Below are 24,633 nucleotides of genomic sequence, written 5' to 3' on the forward strand. Positions count from 1 at the left end.
TCTCATTGACGATCATACTACATCTTGTTTTTTGTACATCACAAATTAAGAATAAAACATTCATAGACAGTCTAGAAAAGCGAGACCTTTTGTCATGTCAAAAGTACAGAGTATCTGTAGGACCATTAGTGGTCATAACTGTTTAGCAGATTTTATGTATTGCCCATGTGTCCATTAGATTACATGTCAGTATCACATGTCTGTGTTCAGTGAGCTACTAAATCACGGGGAAAAAATCCAATTCAGAATGTAGTAGTGTCATTTTTACGTATATTAAATAATAGTAAAAATATCTTTAAAGTTCTTAAATTAATTGCATTTATTATAATGTTTAACTCTAGAATTTTGATAAATCTACACTTTACTTTTTATATTGAGTTCATGAATATTCAAAAGGTTCTTACTTTAAATTACGTATTTGATTGGTCATTGTGATTTCGCGGTCAATTTATATTTTGTATTGACCAGGTAGATTTGCACGGGAGATTGAGAATTACAGTCGCATGATATTGTATCTCGAATTTATATACCTGTATTATTGTGGACACAACATATTATCTATTTAATGTAAGTTAACTTCTTTGTTATATAATTAATATTTTCACATGTAAATGATAAAGTTAGCAAAGTTTATATTATATGATTTCGTTCTCCTCGTAAAGTTTGTTTATTACATAAGTATGATAGATGTACCCGAGAATCTTTTATTTAGCTTCGTGCTACATGTATTTTATTATCTACCGTTAATTTGTCACGATAGAACAATATATTTGCTTAGCTATTTGATTATTGATACAGATAATTTATATTTCATAAATGGTGGCATATTAGACAAAATAAGGAAAAGTGTTAAAGTGGATATTTATTAGTACACTTATATTATACATTGAAATGATAGAAGTCTAGCTATGAATGAACTTGAGTTATTTTGTCATATTGTATATTTTAATATTTTACTATAGTCCGAATATTTATGATTGCATTTTGGTTTTAGGACTCCATTGATGTAATTATATAAAGAATGTATTAGTGAACTGTGCCTTGTCCTTGCCAGTAAAAACTCACTCCACAAGTGGTAAGAGTCAATCTATTTTTAACTATGTAATGTTGTAAACAAGACGTTATGGATTATTTCCCTTTAAATATGTGGTTTTAAGCATATTTAATATATTGGCTTAATTAGTCTTTATGAAAATAGTATTTACAATTCGACGATTGTTGTAACGTAATTGTATGTAAAGAACAAACAATATAGTATGTTCCGATCAGTTTAATGTTATATTTGCAGTTTTAACTTTAGTTTTGTACCGTAAACATAGTAAACCAGTCAACACTATATAGTATATTATTTACGATCAAGGGTTACATTTTTGTATAGTGTGGTTTATGTTAAAAGGGATAAGGTAAAAGCAGTTTATGAATATTCATCGGTTTGCGGAATGCATCGTGGTTTATCGTGAAGAAGATAACATAGGGATAGCAATCCCGACAATCATATCAGCATGTTGCACAGTAGATTATTTATTAATAGATTATAACTTTCCGATACATTATTAATTGTATTTTTCTAATGAAACTGACATTCGTACTGCTACGTAACACAATTATAAATTAATATTTTTCTTAAAAGCAATTAACTAATTTTTCGAATTGTTTTTTATCTTTTTATTAATCACAGATAAAAAGTCGAGCACTGATTAACTTTTGAGAAAACACATATTTCTGGAAGCAGTAAATGCTTTTTTTTTCTTAGACCTGTTGGCATGAAGTTCAATTCAAAATTTAGGAAAACGGCAGATGCTGATAAATCGGTTTCTTAAGATAAAAAAAAGCATGGTCGTGAAAGAAATTAGAACAGTTGATTGCGAATTGTAATATCATCCAAATTTTAACATATATGAATAAAAGTATCTTAATTAGTTCATTTACGCAATGTCACGGTTCACTGACTAATAAAAATTATCGATTTAGAAAATATCAGATTATATGTCCCCTGCATATGTATAAACCATGTACAAAAAAAGAGTCGCTCCGCCTGTTTACATGGCCCTCAGATCCCGACATTCGCAATGTTCTTCTCTTGAAGTATTGTATAAAGAGGAACAAACAGTGCTAAGAAAGTGATTTAGGGTAAACGACTAGCTGATAATTCATAACATTTTTTTTCTCGAGAAAAACAATTATGCCCCCCCCCCCTTTTCTCCCTCATTTATTCCCCTTGTCCAAAACACAGACACACAAATTCCCGTTTGAAGCTTATCCGCTACTAAAATTATGTATAGTGATCTATACATTGCTTATTACTGTATGTTGTCATGTTAGGTTTTGTATTTTGTTTATCTTCTTAGAGACTTATCAAACATCACATTTTCTTTATCAACCATTGTATTCAGATTTAAAACACTTTATGCTGCTGTGTGCTCACAAGCATTTAAGATCGACTCGCTTACCATCTCCGCTTAATTGTGTGTTAAAAACTGATGAGTAAAATCCATCTATAGATTAAGCTATGTTTTAAAGGACCAGGTTTGACAAAATATTTTATAAAAGTTTTTCCAAACTTGTTTCCGAATCCCATATTTGTACTTTATGTAACATTGTAATATTTGTCTTGAAATTGTTTATTAATAAATATTGTTTAAACTAAAATATTTTCGCGACTTTCTCGAGTAGAACAATAACGGGAATATAAATCGTCTCGAATATGTAAAACTTTCATTTCTTAACAAACTACAAGTAAATGAGAAAATACCGAAAGGAAATAGTTACGAAGTAGACATAATAGTATATATAATTTAAAAAGAAAGCTAATTTCCTGATTCATAAAACAACACGGTATACTATTAGGTTAAATGTATTATAAATTAAATATTTTAGTTGTACGATGCAAAGATCGGCACTATGATAGGTCATATATAAACGAGGGAGAAAACGGATGGAACAAAGTAAGATAGAAGCCGAAATGTATATCCACATACAATAAAGGGGATCCACATCCAATAAAAGGGGATCGTATAATATTGATAGACATATATATATAAGGAAATACCCACATCACGGGCTTGAATATATATCCGCGTGGGATACAGTGCAGGCGATGTGGTGTTACGATAGCTCAGTATATATATACAACTTGTCTAAACATCAACCCAACAATGAAAGATCAATGAATATGCTTTCGAAAATGAAGCCCAGGTGGTCAAGTGGTCTAGCGGAACTGCTACAGTGCAGGCGATTTGATGTCACGATATCTCAGTAGCATGTGTTCGAAGAGGGAAGAACAAAATATTTGCGAAAGCAAATTTACAGATCTAACATTGTATGGTTGATGTTTAGACGAATTATATTTAGCTTTATTCATTCATTTCCCGTTCCTGAGGGAGATATGAAGATTTGTTCACCCAAGAATATTCATATTTCACGAGGGCTTTGTCTGAGGGAAATGTGAATTTTCGAGAGTGACCAAATCTTCATATCTCTCGAAGCTTGAGGTCATCAACATTTCTTTCATAGCCTCGGACCTCTTTTTATATTAACACCAAATATGTCGTTAAATGAAATTAGATACCTTGCATTTTTTCCAATGCTTTTCAATTGTTGTAACATATGGTCAAATCCTAGTATAGTAGTATAGAAGTAAGGTAGAGATATACAGTTCTTGGAATCAACTTCGATTTGTATCAACTTCGATTAAATACATCACAGTTCGATATAGGACATATATGACTGAGTAAGGCTTAAGCATAAAGGGATGGAATAAAAGCAGATGTATACCACGGTGTGTAATGTTGTCCTGCGAGAGAACGTTCTGTGCTGATGATTCGGTCCTGACGATGCTGGTAATTAATGAAAAATGTAAACAAAGACGAGAATCATGATTTTTTACGTTTTCTCTCATAAAAATTGTGATGAAAAAATTGAGATTTTTCAATTTTGTTTCTTATAGGTTCATTGGCAAACCTTTTTAAAAGTTGACCCTCTAAACTGTTTCAGTATGCGTAACACAAAAGTGCTCATTTTCAGAAAATCTAGAACTGAAAAAATAAAACAACAAGAGTGCACACGCTGAAATGTCTCGCCTTCTTTACTAATCATTTTAAATGACTATGTTGATAGACCTTAATATAAAGCTTTATTAAAACTGTGAGCTAGAGATGTACACCTTACAATCATTCAATACACCAAATACAGTGGACCTATTGCATATAGTATAAGAAAAACAGACCAAAACACAAAAACTTAACTATAACCACTGAACCATGGAAATGAAGTCAAGGTCAGATGACACCTGCCATTTGGACATGTACACCTTACAGTCCTACCATACACCGAATATACTAGACCTATTGCTTATGGTATCTGAGATATGGGCTTGACCACCAAAACTTAACCTTGTTCACTGATCCATGAAATGAGGTCGAGGTCGAGTGCAAACTGTCTGACGGGCATGAGGACCTTGCAAGGTACGCACATACCAAATATAGTTATCCAATTACTTATAATAAGAGAGAATTTAAAACATTACACAAAATCTTAACTTTTTTTTCAAGTAGCCACTGAACCATGAAAATGAGGTCAAGGGCATTGGACATGTGAGTGACGGAAAGTTGGTAACATGAGGCATCTATATACAAAGTATGAAGCATCCAGGTCTTCTATCTTCTAAAATATAAAGCTTTTTAAGAAGTTAGCTAACGCCGCCGCCGCCGCCGGATCACTATCCCCATGTCGAGCTTTCTGCAACAAAAGTTGCAGACTCGACAAAAATGCTCACAGAGTCCGCTTTATATTTAGCAATCCACAAGACAAAATTATTTTGTGAAAAAACTGTGCAATTTATTAAAATTTTACATTTTCTCAATTTATTCATGTCCTGATACTTTGCTGGTGGGTACTGATACGGTACTGGTGATTTTGGATAAGAAGTCATATTTGAAACAAATAAAATTGGGCAGATAATTGTTATCAATAGGATCTCTGTGACACCTATTTTTGCCTTTGTGCATTAATTTGGCTGATTAATGTGTTTTCAAATTATCGTAACGTGTATTACATAAAAGGGCAACATTTTCCGTACAATATCAGATAACAATATAAATCTAAAATAAGAATAGATTGATTAAGATATTAAATGCCCCTTAAATTGATGCTTCAACAATGATTAAAGCCCATGCCGCATAGTCATAAACATCATCACGGTTTGTTTGCGCTCCACATACCCCTCCCCACCTCCACCCAAACAACCCCTCCTCATTTCCTCCTTCATTGTTACAGTGGTATACCTACAAAACAATTTATTGCATAAAATAATAACAGAAAGACACACATCATTGAACATATATAAAAATGTTGAAGGTCGTACGAAGACGTATGGTTGTTAATACATAGTTCCTTTGGGGTTTTTTTATTGAAATTTGTCCATTGACAAACATACCACATCATCTTCTTTATATAAGTATTGTATAATTTACAACGTATTTTGGTGACCATGCAAAAAGACCCGGCGTAATCCCGAAAATCGTAAACGTATCTCTTATCTTAAAAGGGACAAGAGGGGTTCCGTTAACAGGTCAAGAAATAAGATTACAGTTAATTTTTTTTAAATAAAAAAATAGGGGTATTTCTTTCTCTCATGATAACAGTAATTAGATTACAACAATGTCAATTTCAACAAAGCAGATAACAGTTTTATAAGTCAATACAGTAAAGCATCAATGATCCTGAATATATGCCACTTTTAACTAACACATAAAGGCACAGAACCAGGACATAGGAGAACAGAACCAGGACCGTTTTTCTAATCACCAGCACATCGTTAAGACAATTTCGTTTGGCGAACTTCCACGACTTTTGCAATTACAAATTGTTGTAATATTCGTTCAATGGTACTAATGATTTGTTAGAGAAAAGTTAAACAACAAAACGGTTGTTTTATTGCCGTTCTGATACAATGTAAACAAACCCACCAGCACCTGACAGGACCAAATCACCAGCACAGAACGTTCTCTCGCAGGACAACCCACCGTGTATACACTAATTTTATACCGAAGTCCTGTTAGTTAATGGAATTGAGATTGTTAAATCAGAGAAGCCTATTTCACAATCATGCGAATAGGATTGAGCAAATATATATAAATAAAGTAAAGCTGCATTTCGACAACTTATTAGGAAGGTATACGGTTAATTTATAAAATATACAGAATGAAGCAAAATGTAGATATAAGAAAATTTGGCGTGAGTGCCAATGAGATAACTCTCCATCGAAGTCACAATTTGTAAAAGTGCATTATAAGGACATTATAGCATTTGAACAGATTTTCACGTCCAGCAGCGAGTATCACATACAAATTAAGTACAACAGATGTGTATACATAAAGTTTGCTATGTACTAGACCATGATATACCTGTACTTGTAATTGTTGAGAGGTTGATACATATGAGAACCTATCTCGTTAACAAAACAAGTCATGCAAGATTGTATTTCCGAAATTTGTGTTTCATTGATTTGCCAACAAGTGGTCTATTTTATACAACAAACTTATCTTTGGTCTGTTTCATTTATGAATCGAGCCCCAACCTCTACATGAATACGATCGGTTGAAACTGTACCATTGCTTGCACTAGTGAAAATCAAAGACCAAAGGTAGTGGTTTTTCCATTAAAAAAAAAATCACCTCCTCCCTTAAGAAAAAGGGATGGAGTAAAGGCAGATGTATACAGTAAGTTATATCCAAGCCCCGTAAAGGTAATGGAATTACTATTGTCAAATCATAGTAGCCTATTCCAAAATCATGCAAAGAGGATTGAGCAAATATATATAAGTAAAATGAGGCAATTCGATAACTTATTAGGGATGTACATCAAATTTAGATAAATATACACAATGAAAATCAAAGTTTTCTTCAGGGGATAGAGTACAAGTATAACTGAACATATTTAAACCTAGCGAGGAAATTATGTTTAATATAACATGAAGCAAAGGTATATTTATCATATATAGATCTGTTACGTGAAGGGGTCCAAGTATAGATGTATCCATTAGACATATTTACATTGTTTGGTAGTATAGAGCAAACGTATATAGGTATATAAGAATAAAATTTCAAGGGATGTAGCAAAAGCAGATGATCGGTAAGAGGCATCATGCAAATCAGATAAGTACAACTGAACCATTTTCCTCAACCGAAGTGATTGAGGGGCAATTGGTAAATGTATACTAAACAAAATATGAACTTCATTTCGAGGAGATGGAGCAAAGGTAGACACATGCAGCTTCATGTGAAAGGGTTTCAGAGAAATGGAGACATCCTTCTAGTCGATTGGAGTAGAAGCAAAATGTAGATATAAGAAATTTGGCATGAGTGCCATTGCGACAACTCTCCATCAAAGTCACAATTTGTAAAAGAGCATTATAAGGACATTATAGCATTTGAACAGATTTTCACGTCCAGCAGCGAGTATTACATACAAATTAAGCACAACAGATGTGTATACATAAAGTTTGCTATGTACTAGACCATGATATACCTGTACTTGTAATTGTTGAGAGTTTGATACATATGAGAACCTATCTCGTTAACAAAACAAGTCATTCAAGATTGTATTTCCGAAATTTGTGTTTCATTGATTTGCCAACAAGTGGTCTATTTTATACAACAAACTTATCTTTGGTCTGTTTCATTTATGAATCGAGCCCCAACTTCGACATGATTACGATCGGTTGAAACTGTACCATTGCTTGTACTAGTGAAAATCAAAGACCAAAGGTAGTGGTTTTTCCATTAAAAAAAATCACCTCCTCCCTTAAGAAAAAGGGATGGAGTAAAGGCAGATGTATACAGTAAGTTATATCCAAGCCCCGTAAAGGTAATGGAATTACTATTGTCAAATCATAGTAGCCTATTCCAAAATCATGCAAAGAGGATTGAGCAAATATATATAAGTAAAGTGAGGCAATTCGATAACTTATTAGGGAGGTACATCAAATTTAGATAAATATACATAATGAAAATCAAAGTTTTCTTCAGGGGATAGAGTACAAGTATAACTGAACATATTTAAACCTAGCGAGGAAATTATGTTTAATATAACATGGAGCAAAGGTATATTTATCATATATAGATCTGTTACGTGAAAGGGGTCCAAGTATAGATGTATCCATTAGACATATTTACATTGTTTGGTAGTATAGAGCAAACGTATATAGGTATATAAGAATAAAATTTCAAGGGATGTAGCAAAGGCAGATGATCGGTAAGAGGCATCATGCAAATCAGATAAGTACAAATGAACCATTTTCCTCAACCGAAGTGATTGAGGGGCAATTGGTAAATGTATACTAAACAAAATATGAACTTCATTTCGAGGAGATGGAGCAAAGGGAGACACATACAGCTTCATGTGAAAGGGTTTCAGAGAAATGGAGACATCCTTCTAGTCGATTGGAGTAGAAGCAAAATGTAGATATAAGAAATTTGGCATGAGTGCCATTGAGACAACTCTCCATCAAAGTCACAATTTGTAAAAGAGCATTATAAGGACATTATAGCATTTGAACAGATTTTCACGTCCAGCAGCGAGTATTACATACAAATTAAGCACAACAGATGTGTATACATAAAGTTTGCTATGTACTAGACCATGATATACCTGTACTTGTAATTGTTGAGAGGTTGATACATATGAGAACCTATCTCGTTAACAAAACAAGTCATTCAAGATTGTATTTCCGAAATTTGTGTTTCATTGATTTGCCAACAAGTGGTCTATTTTATACAACAAACTTATCTTTGGTCTGTTTCATTTATGAATCGAGCCCCAACCTCTACATGAATACGATCGGTTGAAACTGTACCATTGCTTGTACTAGTGAAAATCAAAGACCAAAGGTAGTGGTTTTTCCATTAAAAAAAATCACCTCCTCCCTTAAGAAAAAGGGATGGAGTAAAGGCAGATGTATACAGTAAGTTATATCCAAGCCCCGTAAAGGTAATGGAATTACTATTGTCAAATCATAGTAGCCTATTCCAAAATCATGTAAAGAGGATTGAGCAAATATATATAAGTAAAATGAGGCAATTCGATAACTTATTAGGGAGGTACATCAAATTTAGATAAATATACACAATGAAAATCAAAGTTTTCTTCAGGGGATAGAGTACAAGTATAACTAAACATATTTAAACCTAGCGAGGAAATTATGTTTAATATAACATGAAGCAAAGGTATATTTATCATATATAGATCTGTTACGTGAAGGGGCATCATGCAAATCAGATAAGTACAACTGAACCATTTTCCTCAACCGAAGGGATTAGGGGCAATAAGTAAATGTATACTATACAAAATAACAACTTCATATCGAAGAGATAGAACAAAGGTAGACATATGCAGCTTCATGTGAAAGGAAATGTATATTCATTATAAGGACAAAATAGCATTTGAATTGTTTTGAAGTCCAGCAGCGAATATTACATATTAATTCAGGACAACAGATGTATGTACATGGTGTCTACATTGTCTAGACCTTGATATAACCACATCTTCAATTTTTGCATGTTTATACACATGAGGGCCTCTTATGCTAACAAAACACTTTTTTATAACTGAACTACCCAAATGGGCTTTTATTGCATATTTTATACAATTTTTTTATTTTTTGTCTGACCCGTTCAAGAATTGAATCAAGAAATCTACATAAATAGTATAGGTTGAAACTGAACACTAACAAGTATAGATTCTATGTACTGAAGTTGTTTATTATCATAAAAACTTTTTATAGTATTCTTTTCTATGTCTTTGTGAATATTATTTTTTACTGTTTAGTCAATTTTTGTCAATTTGCTTTTATTTATACATCCTGTCATTGTGTTTTTGTGCTATGTCAATTTTTTGTATTCTTGTCTTTCATTTATACTTATGTGCTTTGTCTATATGCTTGTTCGTGTTTCTTTGTTACATATTGTTTTGATTTTATAGTAAATAAGATTTTAACACAATGTTGACTGCTGTACCCCTATTTTGACATTTAACCTATTACGTCACCTAGTTTGTCTCTTTGTTTTGTTCACATGTCTTTGTAATGGAATTTTGTGTGACTGTCAGGCTATCTATAAAACCAGGTTTTAACCCAGCCACATTCAGTATGTATGTGCCTGCCCCAAGTCAGGAGCCTGTTATTAGACACGGAGCCAAGGGAGAAATATTCAGAAAGTTATACCCACATGACGTATAAAGGATCAATCAAATCCGGAAGATTTGGTGGATTTTAAGGAGGTCGACCTATGTTAAGAGATATAACTCTTAAAAAGCATCAGTACATTTGTGTCAACAAATTTCATAAATATATTCTAACTAAACTTCTAGGTTACACCGATTAATTCCAATCAGTTCAAGTAAATGCTTAAAACACATGACGAAAGTGGACTTTTACAAATGCAAAACTGATTTAAGCGTTATCTCACTAAACCAAGGTCTACACTCTTAAATTAAATGTAAAATGGTTCCATCTTTGACATGAAAATGACACACTTGTCAATATATAGATGAATAGGAATCCCACAAATTGTATTGCAGAAGAAATAAGAAAACATACACAATAAAATATTTATTATATCAATCAAGGTTCCTTAAGGTGGTACCTAACACTACAGGGATATAACTCTGTTAAGTCAGCTAAACGTTTTAATTGCATTGTGTTGTAAAAGGAATATTAAGCTTCTCAATGATCAATATTGGTGTTCGTCAAACTGCAATATAACCAGTGTAATTTTTCTGACAAAACAGTTGGTTGAAAGTTTTTGAATTTTGTATTTATTTGTTAAAGGGTCAAAGTAAATACTTTGACAAAATTTTATGAAAATTAAACGAGCCAAATTAACTTTAGCTAAAGTGTTGGGTACCACCTTAAATGGCATTAAAATCCACAATTATAATTAGTTATGAACATATCAGTAACAAATATGATAAATTGTCTAAAATTAAATACACCAAATAAGTAGGTGTATCACAATTTGATTTTTTATTCTGAAACAAGGCGCTGATATTAGCAAAAGTAATTTATTACATTGATTTTTATAATTGGGTGACAAAAAATAATTGTGACAATTAAATATAGGACACTTCATAAACATCTAAACTTTGTCTGTAATTTTTAGCCTGTAATTAATACAGTGCTAAACTATCGGAACATATGCTCATTTAAACATACTTAACATATACACACTGTAAAATGTAAATAAACTTGAAGTTCTTAGGGTGAACACTAATTTTTCCAAAAAATCTGAAGGCCTGTGAGACAATTTTATGTAATTAAAATTGGTATGGACGAATACTGTTACGTGTAATGCAGTACAAGCTAATGTTGTTTTGTCCCATAGATGTTTCTATGGCATATTTGTCTAATTTCTGTATTGTACCTTAGTATTTACTCATACATGAAATTAACTGAAAATTGTAAATCCAATACATTTTCAAATTTAGCTTGTACTACTTTACATGTAACAGTATTCATCAATACTTATTGTGAACAAATTAAGCCATTTAGCAGGACTCCAGATTTGTTTGAAAGTTTACTGACTCCTTCAGTCACAAACTGTAAACCTATTGAAATACACTGTCATTAATGACTCATTCAGTTACAAATATGTAACCTACCATATTGATTTTCAATTTCAATTCTTCATTACTTTGAGCTAATTATGCTCATTAGTACAAATATAATATATATGCAAATACAATATATCATAAATAAACACTTAAAACATACATGACTGATAAATGAATACATCCGTGAAGAATAATGATCTATAATAAGTATTGGTAACTTATAACATGTCTGTTCTACGTTTAAATGCATGGAAAAGAAATTTACAAAGGTTACATATGTCTTTTACATTTTCTGTGGTCAACAACTGTATAAGCTTAGATGACAATGGACGCTTATAATAATATGGCTTAATATACTGCCTCCTAGATGCATTATAACAATCACACTGTAAAATGAAATGAAACTCGTCTTCTATTGTATTTAAAGTACAGAGAATGCATTTTCTTTCTGATCTATTAACAATGTGATATCGTCCTGTTTCAACAAATAAGTTATGTGAAGACAATCTTATTCTCGTTAGATACACTCTAAAATTCACATGTTTAGTAAGGTAAAATTGTAAACAAACATTATTTACACAGTATTTATATAAAAAACACTTTGGCGAGTCATCCAATAATTGATTGAAGTATTGATTAACTTGATCAAATATTCTAGTTTTGATCAAATACTTAAGAGTGTCATTTACAACTAAATTATCTTGGTTATACCAGAAGTCATTCAGACCCAAATTAAACAATAAAAACTTCAGTTGATAAATCCATCTATTTCAGTTATTACATTGATTCCATACCTGTTCTTTGTAACAAGAATACAATTATTCGTTGATAAAAGTTTAAACCAGTATCTTATAATATTATACAATCTAGAACATATCAAAGGATATCTACAAAGCTCATAATACACCATTACATTCATTGTACATTGTTTGACATCTAAAATATTTTTGCAAAAAAATAACTTAACTTTTTCAATTACTGAATCATTTTTAGTCACAAATAGTAAACCTATTGAATTATTTTGTCATTACTGACACATTTTAGGCTCAAATAGTAAACCTAGAAATACACTGTCATTACCGACTCATTTAAGTCAATAATAATCCAATTGAATTATTTTGTCATTACTGACTCATTTTAGTCTCAAATAGTAAACCAATTGAAATACACTGTCAGTACCGACTCATTTTAGTCACAAATAATCCAATTGAATTATTTTGTCATTACTCATATTTGTCTTAAATAGTAAACCTATTGAAATATTTTGTCATTAATGACTAATTTTTAGTCACAAATAGTAAACCTATTGAATTATTTTGTCATTACTGACTAATTTTTGTCTCAAATAGTAAACCTATTGAAATACACTGTCAGTACCGACTCATTTTAGTCAAAAATAATCCAATTGAATTATTTTGTCATAACTGACTCATTTAAGTGACAAATAGTCAATCTATTGAAATACACTGTCATTTCTGATTCTCTTCTGTCACAAATAGTAAACCTATTGAAATACTTTGTCATTAATGACATACACTGTCATAACTGACTCATTTTTAGTCACAGATATTAAATCTATTGAAATACTCCGTCATAACTGACTCGTTATAGTCACAAATAGTAAATCTATTTAATTATTTTGTCATTACTGACTCATTTCAGTCACAAATAGTAAACCAATTGAATTATTTTGTCATTACTGACTCATTTCAGTCTCAAATAGTAAACCTATTGAAATACACTGACATTACTGACTATTTTTAGTCACAAATAGTAAACCTATTGAAATATTTTGTCATTACTGACTTTTTTTTATACAAAAAATCAATTAGTCATTACTGTCTCATTTAAGTGACAAATAGCAAATCTTCAGAAATACTCTGTCATTACTGACTCATTTTTGTCATAGATAGTAAAACTATTGAAGTACACTGTCATTACCGACCATTTTTAGTCACAAATAGTAAACCTATTGAAATACAGTCGTTACTAAAATACTCTGTCATTACTGATTCATTTAAGTCGCAAATAGTAAACCTATTGAAATACTTTGTCATAACTGACTCGTTTTAGTCTCAAATAGTAAATCTATTGAAATACACTGTCAGTACCGACTCATTTTAGTCACAAATAATCCAATTGAATCATTTTGTCATTACTCATATTTGTCTTAAATAGTAAACCTATTGAAATATTTTGTCATCACTGACTAATTTTTAGTCACAAATAGTAAACCTATTGAAATACTTTGTCATTAATGACAAACACTGTCATAACTGACTCATTTTTAGTCACAGATACTATATCTATTGAAATACTCTGTCATAACTTACTCATTTTAGTCACAAATAGTAAATCTATTTAATTATTTTGTCATTACTGACTCATTTCAGTCACAAATAGTAAACCAATTGAATTATTTTGTCATTACTGACTCATTTTAGTCACAAATAGTAAACCTATTGATATTTTGTCATCACTGACTAATTTTTAGTCACAAATAGTAAACCTATTGAAATACTTTGTCATTAATGACAAACACTGTCATAACTGACTCATTTTTAGTCACAGATACTATATCTATTGAAATACTCTGTCATAACTTACTCATTTTAGTCACAAATAGTAAATCTATTTAATTATTTTGTCATTACTGACTCATTTCAGTCACAAATAGTAAACCAATTGAATTATTTTGTCATTACTGACTCATTTTAGTCACAAATAGTAAACCTATTGAAATATTTTGTCATAACTGACTTTTTTTTGACACAAACAAATTATTTAGTCATTACTGTCTCATTTAAGAGACAAATAGTAAATCTTCAGAAATACTCTGTCATTACTGACTCATTTTAGTCACAAATAGTAAAACTATTGAAGTACACTGTCATTACCGACTATTTTTAGTCACAAATAGTAAACCTATTGAAATACAGTCGTTACTAAAATACTCTGTCATTACTGACTCATTTTAGTCTCAAATAGTAAACCTATTGAAATACTTTGTCATTACTGACTCGTTTTAGTCTCAAATAGTAAATTTTGTCATTACTGACTCACTTCAGTCACAAATAGTAAACCTATTGAAATATTTTGTCATTACTGACTTTTTTTTGACACAAACAAATTGTTTAGTCATTACTGGTTCATCTAAGTGACAAATAGTAAATTTTCAGAAATACTCTGTCATTACTGACTCATTTTAGTCACAAATAGTAAACCTATTGAAGTACACTGTCATTACTGACTCATTTTAGTCACAAATAGTAAACCTATTGAAATACAGTCGTTACTAAAATACTCTGTCATTACCGACCATTTTTAGTCACAAATAGTAAACCTATTGAAATACAGTCGTTACTAAAATACTCTGTCATTACTGACTCATTTTAGTCACAAATAGTAAACCTATTGAAATACAGTCGTTACTAAAATACTCTGTCATTACTGATTCATTTAAGTCACAAATAGTAAACCTATTGAAATACAGTCGTTACTAAAATACTCTGTCATTACTGACTCATTTTAGTCACAAATAGTAAACATTACTGACTCATTTTAGTCACAAATAGTAAACATTACTGACTCATTTTAGTCACAAATAGTAAACCTATTGAAATACAGTCGTTACTAAAATACTCTGTCATTACTGATTCATTTAAGTCACAAATAGTAAACCTATTGAAATACAGTCGTTACTAAAATACTCTGTCATTACTGACTCATTTTAGTCACAAATAGTAAACCTATTGAAATACAGTTGTTACTAAAATACTCTGTCATTACGGACCATTTTTAGTCACAAATAGTAAACCTATTGAAATACAGTCGTTACTAAAATACTCTGTCATTACTAACTCATTTTAGTCACAAATAGTAAACCTATTGAAATACAGTCGTTACTAAAATACTCTGTCATTACTGATTCATTTAAGTCACAAATAGTAAACCTATTGAAATACAGTCGTTACTAAAATACTCTGTCATTACTGACTCATTTTAGTCACAAATAGTAAACCTATTGAAATACAGTCGTTACTAAAATACTCTGTCATTACTGATTCATTTAAGTCACAAATAGTAAACCTATTGAAATACAGTCGTTACTTGAATACTCTGTCATTACTGATTCATTTAAGTCACAAATAGTAAACCTATTGAAATACAGTCGTTACTAAAATACTCTGTCATTACTGACTCATTTCAGTCACAAATAGTAAACCTATTGAAATACTTTGTCATTACTGACTTGTTTTAGTCTCAAATAGTAAATTTTGTCATTACTGACTCATTTCAGTCACAAATAGTAAACCTATTGAAATATTTTGTCATTACTGACTTTTTTTTGACACAAACAAATTGTTGAGTCATTACTGGTTCATCTAAGTGACAAATAGTAAATTTTCAGAAATACTCTGTCATTACTGACTCATTTTAGTCACAAATAGTAAACCTATTGAAGTACACTGTCATTACTGACTCATTTTAGTCACAAATAGTAAACCTATTGAAATACAGTCATTACTAAAATACTCTGTCATTACTGATTCATTTAAGTCACAAGTAGTAAACCTATTGAAATACAGTCGTTACTAAAATACTCTGTCATTACTGACTCATTTTAGTCACAAATAGTAAACCTATTGAAATACAGTCGTTACTAAAATACTCTGTCATTACCGACCATTTTTAGTCACAAATAGTAAACCTATCGAAATACAGTCGTTACTAAAATACTCTGTCATTACTGACTCATTTTAGTCACAAATAGTAAACCTATTGAAATACAGTCGTTACTAAAATACTCTGTCATTACTGATTCATTTAAGTCACAAATAGTAAACCTATTGAAATACAGTCGTTACTAAAATACTCTGTCATTACTGACTCATTTTAGTCACAAATAGTAAACCTATTGAAATACAGTCGTTACTAAAATACTCTGTCATTACTGATTCATTTAAGTCACAAATAGTAAGCCTATTGAAATACAGTCGTTACTAAAATACTCTGTCATTACTGATTCATTTTAGTCACAAATAGTAAATTTTGTCATTACTGACTCATTTCAGTCACAAATAGTAAACCTATTGAAATACTTTGTCATTACTGACTCGTTTTAGTCTCAAATAGTAAATTTTGTCATTACTGACTCATTTCAGTCACAAATAGTAAACCTATTGAAATACAGTCGTTACTAAAATACTCTGTCATTACTGACTCATTTTAGTCACAAATAGTAAACCTATTGAAATACAGTCGTTACTAAAATACTCTGTCATTACTGATTCATTTTAGTCACAAATAGTAAACCTATTGAAATACAGTCGTTACTAAAATACTCTGTCATTACTGACTCATTTTAGTCACAAATAGTAAACCTATTGAAATACAGTCGTTACTAAAATACTCTGTCATTACTGATTCATTTAAGTCACAAATAGTAAACCTATTGAAATACAGTCGTTACTAAAATACTCTGTCATTACCGACCATTTTTAGTCACAAATAGTAAACCTATTGAAATACAGTCGTTACTAAAATACTCTGTCATTACTGATTCATTTAAGTCACAAATAGTAAACCTATTGAAATACAGTCGTTACTAAAATACTCTGTCATTACTGATTCATTTTAGTCACAAATAGTAAACCTATTGAAATACTTTTGTCATTACTGACTCATTTCATTCACAAACTGTAAACATATAAAAATTACATAAGAAGGCCTTATATCTTTGAGGTGTTACTACATTCATGATTTGCACTTATATCTTTTAGCAGGAATAATTCTGCACGCATTCTGTTGATGTTTTCTACCATCATAATTACTTTTACCACTGCCTGCAAGAACAAAAAAGATATTATTTTTTTTATATTTAATCTTAAGTTTATGACAGACACCAGGTGATTGTTTTAGCTTATTTCAACTTTTTTTTTTAGCATAGTACTCTAAATTTCATCAATAGCTGGTAATTAGTAACACCTGGTTGTAGAGTGACCTATCTATAATATGAAAGCACTGTTATATGATATGACAGATGTTTTATACCATTCCACAAAATAAAATTATAGAAATATATCAAGTATAACCAACCTCTGGCGCAAAGACATCCATAACAAATCCTTTTGCGCTTAATGACTTTGAATTAGTTTGCTGAATTACATAATTTGTTATTTCCTGTAAAAAAAGAAGCCATTTTTTGTACTTTTTGATACATTACATGTTGACATCAAACAAATTTATACTGTTACTCATTTATTTAATAATGGTTAACTTAACATATAAATGGTTATTGAATTCACACCACATACATATGTAACAGGTACTTTACACTTAACACATCGAATGACCCCTACTAAGGATCATTTGCTTTACGAATTACATTGTATGAATTAATTTTTTTTAGCTAAAATTAATTTATGAACAATTAAAATAGTAAGGAGTTTTGATGATAATGAATTAAGCAGTAATATTATTAAAAAAAAAGAAGTATACTTTCAGTTATATTCAGTTTTTGACCTGTAGAATAATTAACTTGTACTATTTATATATATATATACATGTATAATTATACTATGAAGGATACTACAATGTATGTAGAACATTATGAACAAATTTATTGTAATAGACAAAATGCGAATATTCACATTGAATATAAATATTTGGTGTATTTTCAATCTTATTTTTTTCCTATTTTGTGCACAGCTTGGACAAAATCTTAAAACTTTTCAATATAAATATATGTTAGATTATGTTCTTAAAAATTGAAAGACTCACTGTAGGTGCCCCAGTCATTGTTAGAACCATGTTATTCCCATCTTTCCATATCTGTTTTTCTTTTGGGTTAGTTCCAATCATGGTTTGCCAGCGTGCAGAATTAATCTTTTCACAAGAAATATCTGATACCAATTTCTTCAGAAAAAAGTAAATTTAAATACAATAAGTTTTACATCTATTTCTATCTATATCTACAGAAAAAATGTAATAATAAAGTGTAATTAACTGGCTGTATTGCTCCTGGAAAAGATTAATGGTTAACTGTATTGGTCTTTATACTCAGAGTCAAATAAAAGAAACTTAAGCATGTACTTAGGTCATTGTAGGTGAGGTTAGGTCAAAATTAATAAATTAAGAATTTGAAAATGATACTATTAGCTAGTAGAGCATATGTTCAGGATACAAATAAGCTAAAAATATTGATAGGTCATGGAACTCCCTTTCAAGATATTTGAGATTTTAAATATAGGGGGCAAAGGGTGACTCAGACTTTTACCTTATAGTTGCATTGGTATTATTTGGGTCTCAAAACAAAAGAAAAGAAAGAAAAATTAAGAATCTTCTAAAATTGAGGTAAATGACCTTTCATAAGCCATTAAGACTTATATGAAAAAATAAATGGGTGTTATGGGGCAAAATATTTTACCTTGCATTGTATGGAAAACTCAAAGAGTCCAAACATTTGACACAAATTCCTAAACCTCACCTAAGTACATCCTTAATACTGGAAAAAAGGTAAAGAAAATTCTGTACTTCTCTTTCAATGGTCATGTTGATTCACAATGTAAAAATGATGAGATATCCTATTTCCAATTCAGGTACTTACTTAATTTTAATTTGATTTAATTATGCTAGCAAACATAGTGTACTTGGGATGATATGAATACATCAGACATAAGTCATATTTACCATTCAATAAATCTGTGTTTTTGGTTTTTTTAATAAATGGATATGTCACGAAGTGATGATAAATTGAAACTTAATAAATTTAAATTCTTCTTCTTCTTAATAATTTGAACAAATTTCTTGAGAATTAGAAATACATATTGATCTACAGTAACATGTCTTACTTTAATATCAAGACTCTTCACATGTTTCATAAATTCTTCTTTGCATCTATAAATTCTTTCACTGCAATAAAATACATTGAGGATTTTTGTGAATAGTTAATATATAGTATGCATTTAAACAAACCTGAGCTAAAAAACATGTACAACATGTTTAAAGAGAAAGAAAGAAAAGCATTCATATTCTTTGATACAACAAAAAACTATTTGTGTTATGACATTCATCACAAAAGATATAACCTGATCAAATTCAAATAAAAAAATATAAATCTATTGGAAAAAGATTAATTTGATTTAGTTGATAAGTAATTGTGATAATGTCCATTCCAAATTATAAATTAATATTTTATTGAATTGAAATACTTCAACCAAATTTAATAAATAAAACCTGTCTTTTCTTGTTCTTGTCTATTCGTTTTTGATGCGTTTTGTTATTTGATTTTGCCATGTGATTATGGACTTTCCAGAATTGATTTTCCTCTGAGTTCAGTATTTTTGTGATTTTACTTTTTTCAATAAGTTTCTTCATCAATGTGTAAATGAATTTTTCAGTTCTTGCATGCTTGCAAGAATATCTTTCAGCAATTCAACATTCAATAACTGTAGGCATGATAAATGCAGGGTATTTAATTTTACTTAAAGACATCTTTGTGTAAATATATTTCTCTAAATCTTTGGCAATTTAACTCTTTCAAGAATAATTGCATACAAAAAAAAAAATCCAAATGTGGTTGCCAATGATCTAAGAAGATGATTGGATGAGTTGAAAGGTTGTAATGTTTTATCAGCTAGCTGGATGACCTAAAATATACTAACAGGTGAAATTGACAACTTTTTTAAATCTCTATTGGATAAATCTGATAATCCGCTGGTACCAATGTTAGAATCTATATATATATAGACAAGACTTGTATATACTTACTTTCTACTTTTCAGTGGCCTTTCTATGTGGCAACCACATGCAAAAGTCTCAACTTCAACAATGACACACTGTCTATGGTACTTTTGTAAGCATTTACCACACTGAATGTAGGACTCTGATTGACCTTGACAGAGCCCAAACTGGTTTGCCCCACATTTTTCTCTTAGTTCTGGTCCTCTGTTGAAGATAAAAATACCATCTACGAGTAGGTGGTATGACACACAAGGCTCCTTTTTCAGATGCATGGACAAGAATTCAACCGTTCCATTTGGTTCCTGGCATTCATGTCTGAATGTTTCTTCGATGCCATTAAGTCGTTTGTGAATACAAACATTCAACTTGAATGCCATTGGAATGAACCTAAGGTGAAACAAACCTAAAATCAGATAATAAATTAATTAAACAGATTTTCTTCTCCTTTCTTGTGTATCCTATTTGTTTACTACTTTGCAATTTCGAATACAGTAATATATCTCCTATGCTTTTTCATTTCACAATTAAAAAATCAGAAATTTTTAGTATTTTTGTTAAATCTTGCTTGCATTGGTTATCTAGTAGGACACAAAATTTCAGACTATGGTATGACATCCATCAAAAAACAATGTTGGAAGGTCAATCACATTTTAACATGTTTATTTTTTTCTCATTACACTAAGTTGTTATCAGATCTTAAAGATTCAAACCAATTTAGCTTATTCAGCTCAGTATAGATAACATTAAGTATCCAGTTGATTTTTAGTATTATGAATAACCTGTCAATTCAAAATATGTAATTTTATCTCAATTTATCAAAGAAATACCTAAGATATCTTCATCTTTGCAGAAATTATCCATTTTCTTCAGCTCCATCTGAATAATTGTCTTATCATTGTAATTTTGCGTCTGCAATGATATTAAGAAATCATTTCAATAACAATAAATCAATTAAAGAGTTTATATTAATGTTATGTTCAACAACCTCCATAAGCATTCACACCAATAAACCTATATGATATTCATGATGTATGAAGATAGAACAAATAACTAGATGTATGGATTGAAATTTGTTTAAGGTCCAGGACTAGTTAAATGCACATTCATGATGACAACATGATAAGGAAATAATAAATTGACCCTGTATTTTTTCTAGAACAATATGCTGGCTTGGACTTTTAACATGTTAGTTCACAAGAAAACACTCCACATGAAGTCACTCAGACCCATTATCCTGAGCAGAACAATCCTTAATTTTACCTCTTGATGTGATGTAATTAGCTGAAAAATAGCATATTTGCAAGTCTTTGGTTTGAATTGAAGTCAAACCCATGACCTGCACTTCATGCTACAACAGGATAACAAAGGGGTTACAAATGACTTGATGTAACTTTGATATATTAAGTTGAACTTGGACTTTCACTTGCTTTATGCAGATTTTTAACAATCAGTTGTATTAATGTTCCGGACCATATGAGTATTTGGACCATACGCGTATGGTCATGACCATATGGGTATATACTCATATGGTCGGAGTAATTAACACTCTGTTACAGTTTACTTTTAATACTTCTAAACTCTTCATATGGTATGACTGTTCTTTAAAAAGACGCTATCATATAGTTAATTTTATCTTTATATTATAGTAAAAAGATTAGCTAAATAAAAATTACAAGTTTCACAGTTAATTTTACTTACTTGTCAAAATTATAATAATCACAATTTATACCGATGGTCATTATCAATGAGGAAGTAAATGTCACCCCAAGCCTACATGCAAGAATGTAATTAGCGATGAAAACTTTTTTACGTAGTATTTTAATTATAAAAATAATACATTGTTTTTTAGATAACGTTTTTGTATTATTGAAACTTTTATAATGTGATTTACAAAAAAATACCTATATGGTCCAAATACTCATATGGTCCGGCCCGTTAATAACCAAACGAGTATTATACTCATATGGTCCGACCATACGCATATGGTCGGACCATATGAGTATACGCATATGGCCATGACCATACGCGTATGGTCCAAATACTCATATGGTCCGGAACATTAATATTTTTGAGTAAGAGACACAAAGTTATGGGTTATATCAGCTGAAGGGCTAAAAAAAATTTCAAACAGAAATGTACATGTATTTTTACCTTATCTATCTCTGAAAACTCTGTGCAGACAATGGCAAGTCTAATTTGTTGAGCTTTGGTTTCAGTTCCAAAAATGAAGACAGACAGTCCACTGAAAATTGTCCAAGAAGCTTTGGTTTGGACTTTAATTGGATAAACATGGTCTCTTATGTATTTAGTTGGAATGTTCTCTATGTATCTAGTAAAGAAATAATAAAAAGGTATTTTGAGTATTCCATATAAATTTCAAATACTTATATATCAATTACAATTAACATTAAAACAATTTTTTTTCATAGCTAATAAATATAACTTTTCATCACATATTTTGAAGAAACAACATTTCAATAGTGTAGTTATTGGCACTGCAAATTGCAAATGTTCATGCAAAAAACATACCATGTTCAACGATAAATGTATTAACATTAATTTATGAAGAAAAAACCCCACACTGTCCTCAATTACAACTAATCCCTGTTTTCATCAGTCTTATACCAATATTAACCTTTAAATCATGAGTAAATATTAGCATCCTAAGTTTTTATGCCCAACCTACGATAGTAGAGAGGCATTATGTTTTCTGGTCTGTGCCTCCATTCGTTCATCCGTCTGTGTGTCCGTTCGCTTCAAGTTAAAGTTTTTGGTCAAGGTAGTTTTTGAAGAAGTTGAAGTCCAATCAACTTGAAACTTAGTACACATGTTCCCCATGATATGATTTTTCTAATTTTAATTCCAAATTAAAGTTTTGACCCCAATTTTCACAGTCCACTGAACATAGAAAATGATAGTACGAGTGGGGCATCCGTGTACTATGGACATATTCTTGTTGGCTATATTGTTTTGTGGTGTAAGTGTACCTGATGAAGGTAAATTCAGAAAGAGCACTTCTTATACAGCAATTTATTATCAAATTCTAATTTTAATTTTAATTACAAACTTGTCATAAAAATAATTGGAAATCACAATGAGATGTTAAAGTACACGTGACATCAGCTCACTGATTGTCTATTATATGTATTCGTAGAATAGTACACAGTATTAAAGTGCATTGTATTAAACCATTACTATATGTGATAATGTGTAATTTAAGATACTTGTGTTTTATAATAGAACTGTTATTTATAATTGTGATATTGTTATTTCAGAGTTTATTTTTATACTACTGGTATAATAAATCATCCGAACCCTAAACAGAGTTTATTATTACTTGACCCAAGAATCGACCCTGTTACAAAATGGCGCCCAACGTAGTTTGATGGATTTGATGGCACAGTCGAATTAGGGTACCAGTGTGTGACGGTGACCACCGAAGCAGACGACAGACGAGACCACGTGATGTTTGTTTACCAACAATGCGCAGATGTCCGGAGATGCACGTGCCAGTGTTTACATCCGTTGATGTCCACATGTGTTTATTTACATTAACATTGTATACCGTGTTCCACAGGTCAGGACCACTACCTTATATGGAAATGCATAAATTAGCATACTTATGTTCTCGCACATGTAATTGTTTATTTACATGTGACGCAATTTATTTTTACCTAGGTTTTTGACCAATCCAGTAAATGAGTCACAATGCATGATGGACTACTACGTGTTTACAATCAACCAAGAACACGTGTTATTTACTGAAATACAACACATTTTTTCGTGCAATGCGGGATTCACATTTTCGCTTAGTTTTTCATTTTGTGTATCCTCATTTATAGTTCGTGATATAAAGTATTACTTCCATGCTCAGATTAACGAAGAGTTGTTTCTTTGCGAAGAAAAAAGGGTTTGAATTACCCGATATATAGCCATTAACATGTTTGATGATGGCACAGAGATTTCATGTATTTGTCCACCAGAAGCAACGAAACAACAGCGAAAAAACACAATTACCCATGAGACAAACTTACTGGTGTAAAGTGAGCCGTCGATAACAGCCGGTGCTGATATTCACACCGAAAAACAAGCTATAAAGGGCCCCAAATTACTAGTGTAAAACCATTCAAACGGGAAAACCAACGGTCTATATATAATCTATATAAAAAAAAACACGAGAAACACGTATATATTACATAAACAAACGGCAACTACTGTACATCAGATTCCTGACTTGGGACAGGTGCAAACATTTGCAGCGGACCTTCTCCCTTTTTCTGA

At 30.8% G+C, this 24,633-nt stretch overlaps 1 protein-coding gene and 1 long non-coding RNA gene across 2 annotated transcripts; one reads left to right on the top strand and one right to left on the bottom strand.

Annotated features, from left to right (window-relative positions):
- Nucleotides 1-356: 356 nt before the first annotated feature.
- Nucleotides 357-23,920, top strand: LOC139524467 (uncharacterized). The gene is made up of 3 exons (XR_011664800.1): nt 357-567; nt 995-1,075; nt 23,628-23,920. It is a non-coding gene; the product is annotated as an uncharacterized lncRNA (long non-coding RNA).
- On the bottom strand, nt 17,155-23,079 carry LOC139522615 (uncharacterized). Its single transcript, XM_071316082.1, has 8 exons — nt 23,039-23,079; nt 22,504-22,681; nt 21,180-21,261; nt 20,380-20,755; nt 19,461-19,521; nt 18,391-18,525; nt 17,707-17,790; nt 17,155-17,453 (listed from the first exon to the last, which is right to left on the bottom strand). The coding sequence occupies exons 1-8, from the start codon at nt 23,077-23,079 to the stop codon at nt 17,340-17,342; spliced, it is 1,071 nt and encodes a 356-aa protein (XP_071172183.1). The 3' UTR covers nt 17,155-17,339.
- Nucleotides 23,921-24,633: the final 713 nt, after the last annotated feature.

The sequence above is a fragment of the Mytilus edulis genome, chromosome 5 (genome assembly GCF_963676685.1).
Source record: "Mytilus edulis chromosome 5, xbMytEdul2.2, whole genome shotgun sequence".
Classification (NCBI taxonomy): domain Eukaryota; kingdom Metazoa; phylum Mollusca; class Bivalvia; order Mytilida; family Mytilidae; genus Mytilus; species Mytilus edulis.